General features: G+C 42.2%; 1 protein-coding gene across 1 annotated transcript in view; it reads left to right on the top strand.

Moving 5' to 3' along the window:
• The window catches only part of LOC107703323 (trinucleotide repeat-containing gene 18 protein-like), a 75,600-nt gene that overhangs the window by 41,462 nt on the left and 28,772 nt on the right, over positions 1-5,366 (top strand). The window contains exons 13-16 of the mRNA XM_016505912.1: positions 2,636-2,769; positions 2,891-3,055; positions 3,140-3,311; positions 3,433-3,805. Coding sequence (XP_016361398.1) covers positions 2,636-2,769; positions 2,891-3,055; positions 3,140-3,311; positions 3,433-3,805 — 844 coding nt within the window. The remainder of the gene's footprint in view (positions 1-2,635; positions 2,770-2,890; positions 3,056-3,139; positions 3,312-3,432; positions 3,806-5,366) is intronic.

The raw sequence follows: 5,366 nt of genomic DNA, 5'->3' as shown, positions 1-5,366 counted from the left end.
CCTGCAAATATCCCCACATATGGGATTACCAGCTGCCACTTCACTGCAATAGAGACTTCTTATGACAGCAGCCCTTTTGTACCCGTATCCCCTGGCGGTTTCCCTTTAAAAATGTTCAATGCTCAGAATAAATAGATTTTCTGCTCACAGTACGTTCTGAATGTATGAGTATTCACGAACGTGTTGGCCTATGTGTATATAAGGGCTTTTGGGATGCTTGTGCTGAAGCCATTTGGTTCTTGAGAGTTTCGTAAAGCCCCTGTGCCGAAGAACATGTGGGGTTATTAATCACTTTGTCACTCTGTCGCAGGGAACTAAAGCCCCTCTACTCTTTGCATAAGCGCCTCAAAAACCTGTCTCTTCTGTTTCTTTGGCAGAAATTCCTCCCGGCTACCCGTACCAATCGATAACGGCACCTTTCGGCAGCCATTACCCCTACCTCCTCCAGCCGGCTGCTGCCGCAGATGCTGACGGCCTGGCGCCAGATGTACCGTTGCCGGCTGAGACCTCCGAACACTTGGCGACCGCCGCAGATGTCAAACCCCAGCACTTGTGTTCTCCAGTGGTTGTGGAGCCACTTCAGGCATCCAGAGAGCCAGAGTCCATGGAGGAGGGCGGCGCAGTGTTCAAAAAAGAGCCAAACCTGGAAGACAGCAAAGACGTCCTGAGCCAGGACAGCCTGAGACTTGCACCCATCGCCACCCAAGACTCTAGCTCCCCCACAGAGGCCGAAGCCCACCCTAGTGACAAAGCCACACCATCGCCAGAGGAGGAATCAGATGAGGAAGATAGGGAGGCTGTCAAAATCGAAGCTGCCGCCTCCAGCCATCCAAGACTGTACAAAACATCTATGCTGGACTCTGAGAGAACCACAAGAGCAGAAACCGCAGAGGCCTCGATTGGTCTGGTAGACCAAGTCTACAAATCCTCATCTAGTTACACGGACGCACACCATGTGGTTTGTGACATCCAACCAGCAAAACCGCCCTCAGATCTCACTGATAGCCTGAACCCAGTAGACCTCAGAGATCCTGTCCCGGACACTCCACACCTGGAGTCCAAACTTGACAATCCTTTCCTGCCTAACAGCAGCCCTCCTCACCTTCAGCCCTCTTCCGCACTGGTGGCCATCCTGCCTGAAGACCCCATGGCAGGCATGTTTGCCCTGGTCACAGCCAGCGAGCTTCCGCAGGCTGGAGCGGTGTCCGTCCTGGCAGATGCGTGTAGCTCTAGATCTGAGCTCTGCATGGGCGTCAGTCCCCTAGAGTCCACTGCTCTGGAAGGCATGGCCCTGCTCAGCCAGATGGCAGAGCTGGAGATGCAGAGGCAACCCAGAGATGACACACAGGGTGAGTCTCGTTTCAGAGAGAGGAAGGGAAATCTGAAGGATGTGGGACTTGATCTAGCGTGCTCCAACAGTTCTCAGGGAAGCGTGGTGATTGGGGAGAGAGATTTGCTTGCTGTAATGTGCTGAAACAAGCTCAGGAATTGTTTCAGCTCTAGTGAATATATTCAGAATTTGCTGGAGTGTTGAACAGTGTGCTTGTGCTGCTTGTTCTTCAAGCAGCTTTTAGAGTAAAAACTTGCGTTTAAGGAATAAGTAAATGCAACTGTCTGGTCTTTTGGATGTATCTGGATGTCAACTCCATTAATGCAGTCTAACACAAGAAACACCCATATATACTGATGTATTGGAGAATGCAGGGCTGCCCCGTGCTCCCTAGAGGTAATTAATGTTGCTATCGATCGTGTGTTTGTGTGTGCAGCTGTAATGCTCTGTGGACTGGAGAGTCTGCTGGAAGTTGGCAGACAGGTCCTCCTGGAGGCCATTGAGTGTCAACCTCAGGTTATCATCCGCCTCCCCCGAGAGCTCAACCCTAATAAGAAATACAGCTGGAGACAGAAGAAAGATGAACCTGTATGCTTGCCTTTTTTATTACTCTTTTTATTTTCTTCTCCCTCTTATAAACCTCTGCGTAAGAGGGCTTTTTTTGCTCTCAGAATGGTGATTCTAAAAGCTTTGTCAATAAAATACAAGCAATGTTAAAATTTTTAAATTTGTCATGTTTACAAATTCCAGTAGCATTTGAATTGCTTACTTTTTAACAATGTTTACAAATGGTGGCATTTGAATTTTTGTACATTTGAGCAGTGTTTACAAATTCCAGTGGCATTTACATTGTTTTAACTGTGTTTACATCTAGTGGTGTTTGATGTTTTAACTTCTAAGCAGTGCTTACCATTTCCAGTGGCATTTAAATGTTTACGTTTTGACAGGTTACAGCTAGTGGTATTTAATGTTTTAACATTTAAGCAGTGTTTACAAATTCCAGTGGAATTAAATGTTTGTTTTCACCGTTTAAAGCTAGTGGTATTTAATGTTTTAACATTTAAGCGGTGTTTATAAATTTTTTTTTTTTTTGTACGTTTTAACTGCGTTTTCAGTTAGAGGCATTTGTAGTTTTTACATTTAAATGCAGTTAAAATGCAAAATCCAACGCCATTTTAATTTTTACATTTAGCAGTGTTTACTTTTTTTCAGACATTTGGCATAGCTAATAATACTTTTGTTGCTGCTTAGAGTACTGGCTATGGAAGTCCAACCACAGACGGTAATCTTGTTTTCCTCTCTTAGATGTTCTCCAAATCCTCTTTGGAGGGAATGGACACCGTAGAAGTGGACTACCGTGTGAGACTCGCTGAGCTTCAGCAACATTACAAAGAAAAGCAAAGAGAGCTGGTCAAACTGCAGAGGCGGAGAGACAAAGAGTGAGTCTCCCAGTGAACATTACCTCCCTTTACACCACTTCATTAAGACCAGTAATGCAAATCTATCTAGTTTAATCCCTCTAACAAACAATCTGCTATTTGTGATCCCTGTGATTCACAGAGATAAACGTCAGCAGCTGCAACAACAACAACAACAACAACAGATCCAGCAGCAGGAGAAGAACAGAAGTTTAGCCCGCAGGGGCCCGGGACGTCCCCGAAAGAGGAAACATGGCCTATGCGCACTGTCTCCACCCTCCAGCAAGCTGGATTCGAAGTGTGCGAAGTGAGTGTGTTGCTCAGGCACCGATAAGGCCCAGCTGTGCTCCACACGGCCTGCCCTCCAGCTGAACGCTCTGTTGTTTTGCAGGTTGGGCAGAAGTGTGCTTTACTCAGAGATTTACTCTGAGACCAGGGAGGTGCTGAGGAAGCGCTTTCGGGCCTCTAACCGAGATGAGGAGGAGGAAGAGAGTGCGTTTAGATTGAAGAAGAAAAAAAAGAGCTGGAGCGAGCAGGAGGCATCTTCAAGCTTCTCTCACGAGGTTGGTCTCTGTTATACTGGAGTGGATTTCTAGCTCCTAAATATCTGAACATTTTTGCTTTTGTAGAACATGCATGTTGTATCAAATAAAATTCATTTATTGCTTTTATCTCTTTTAACAGGCACCTAAAATGGCTGTGAAGAAGAGCCGAGTGAGCGAGCAGGAGCAGTTGGCATCCAAACTCGACAAGGCCTTGTCACTCACTAAGCTCAGTAAACTCAGCAAGCCCTCTTGTAAGTTCATAGACGGTTCCTTGGCGAAGTCCAGGGCTAGTTCTGGAAGCAGAGTATCCATGCTCACCGATATAGACATGAGAGTCAAGATGGGAAAATCCAGCCTTTCGAAAGATCTCAGCATCTTTCACAAGTGTTTCAAAGGAGGTAAAAGCAAAATGGTAGCCAAAACTAAGCCTTCAGGTCCATGCCTTAAGGGAAAGGGCCAGCGGAAAGCACCTTATTCTCCAATGAGGTCAGAAATCAGCAGCTATTCTAACAGTAAGTCAGACTTTTTGTAAGTGTAATTTTTTGTTGTTGTTGTTGCCGCCAGTGTTTTGTTTCTAATGTAAACCGGTTACAAGATCCCCAGGGGCTTTTCCCTTCTAAATATGTATTTTTTTCGTCTTCGATAATGGAGAGTTTTTGTTGATAACTAATCTACCATTATGTGTTTAAGGTAATATCTGTAATAAATTACTGTGGGCTGCATTTAGATGTTACTATTTAGGAGCAAGGCAGTACGAGTAATTTTATACCACAGTAATGGTATTAATCAAGTTTTTTTAGGATTTTTTTGTTACATAAAATTAATACAAATGCTGTCCTAATATATAAATGTACTAATTACCAGTTAATTTTTTTTTAAATGCAGTAAAAACAGTAATATTGAGAAATATTGTTTTAGTTTTAAAAGAGCTGTTTTCTATTTTAATATATTTTAAAATGTAATTTATTTTTGATGGCAATGCTGAATTTTCAGCTGCCATTGCTCCAGTCTTCCGGGTCATAATAAATAATAGTCTAGTATAATTGTTTTGAATCAGTTTTTAGTTTATCGTGCTTTTGGACCTCCATCCTGAGTGAAATCTGTTTTGATTTGTACCAGACACAGATTCAGAAGAGGACGATTCCCTGAAGGATGGCTGGCCTCCCAGCTCCATGTTGGGGAGAACAGGGTCACGTCCACAGCTCCTCGGCCTGTGCAGCACTCCATCCAAGAAAAAGCGCTCATCATCCAAGAGAGCCTCTTCATCTTCGTTGTTGTTGTTGTTGCCGCCAGTGTTTTGTTTCTAATGTAAACCGGTTACAAGATCCCCAGGGGCTTTTCCCTTCTAAATATGTATTTTTTTCGTCTTCGATAATGGAGAGTTTTTGTTGATAACTAATCTACCATTATGTGTTTAAGGTAATATCTGTAATAAATTACTGTGGGCTGCATTTAGATGTTACTATTTAGGAGCAAGGCAGTACGAGTAATTTTATACCACAGTAATGGTATTAATCAAGTTTTTTTAGGATTTTTTTGTTACATAAAATTAATACAAATGCTGTCCTAATATATAAATGTACTAATTACCAGTTAATTTTTTTTTAAATGCAGTAAAAACAGTAATATTGAGAAATATTGTTTTAGTTTTAAAAGAGCTGTTTTCTATTTTAATATATTTTAAAATGTAATTTATTTTTGATGGCAATGCTGAATTTTCAGCTGCCATTGCTCCAGTCTTCAGTGTCACATGATCCTTCAGAAATCCTTCTAATATACTGATTTGCTGCTCGAGAAACATTTCTTATGTTAAAAACTTGCTGCTTAATACTTTTGTGGAAACTGTGATACATTTTTCCAGGATTCTTTGATGAATAGAAAGTTCAAAAGAACGGCATTTACTTGAAATAGAGCTTTTTTGTAACATTACAAATGTCTGTACTGTCACTTTTGGTCAATTTAAGCATCCTTGATTAATAAAAGTATTATGCATTAGTCAAAAAATATCTTACTGACCACAAACAGTGTACAATGGGATATTCAGCATGGGTCACAAAATGTGCACTTGGATTG

This window comes from Sinocyclocheilus anshuiensis, unplaced genomic scaffold (assembly GCF_001515605.1).
Source record: "Sinocyclocheilus anshuiensis isolate Anshui unplaced genomic scaffold, SAMN03320099.WGS_v1.1 scaffold58, whole genome shotgun sequence".
Lineage (NCBI taxonomy): Eukaryota > Metazoa > Chordata > Actinopteri > Cypriniformes > Cyprinidae > Sinocyclocheilus > Sinocyclocheilus anshuiensis.
This window is presented reverse-complemented; position numbering and strand designations above follow the sequence as displayed.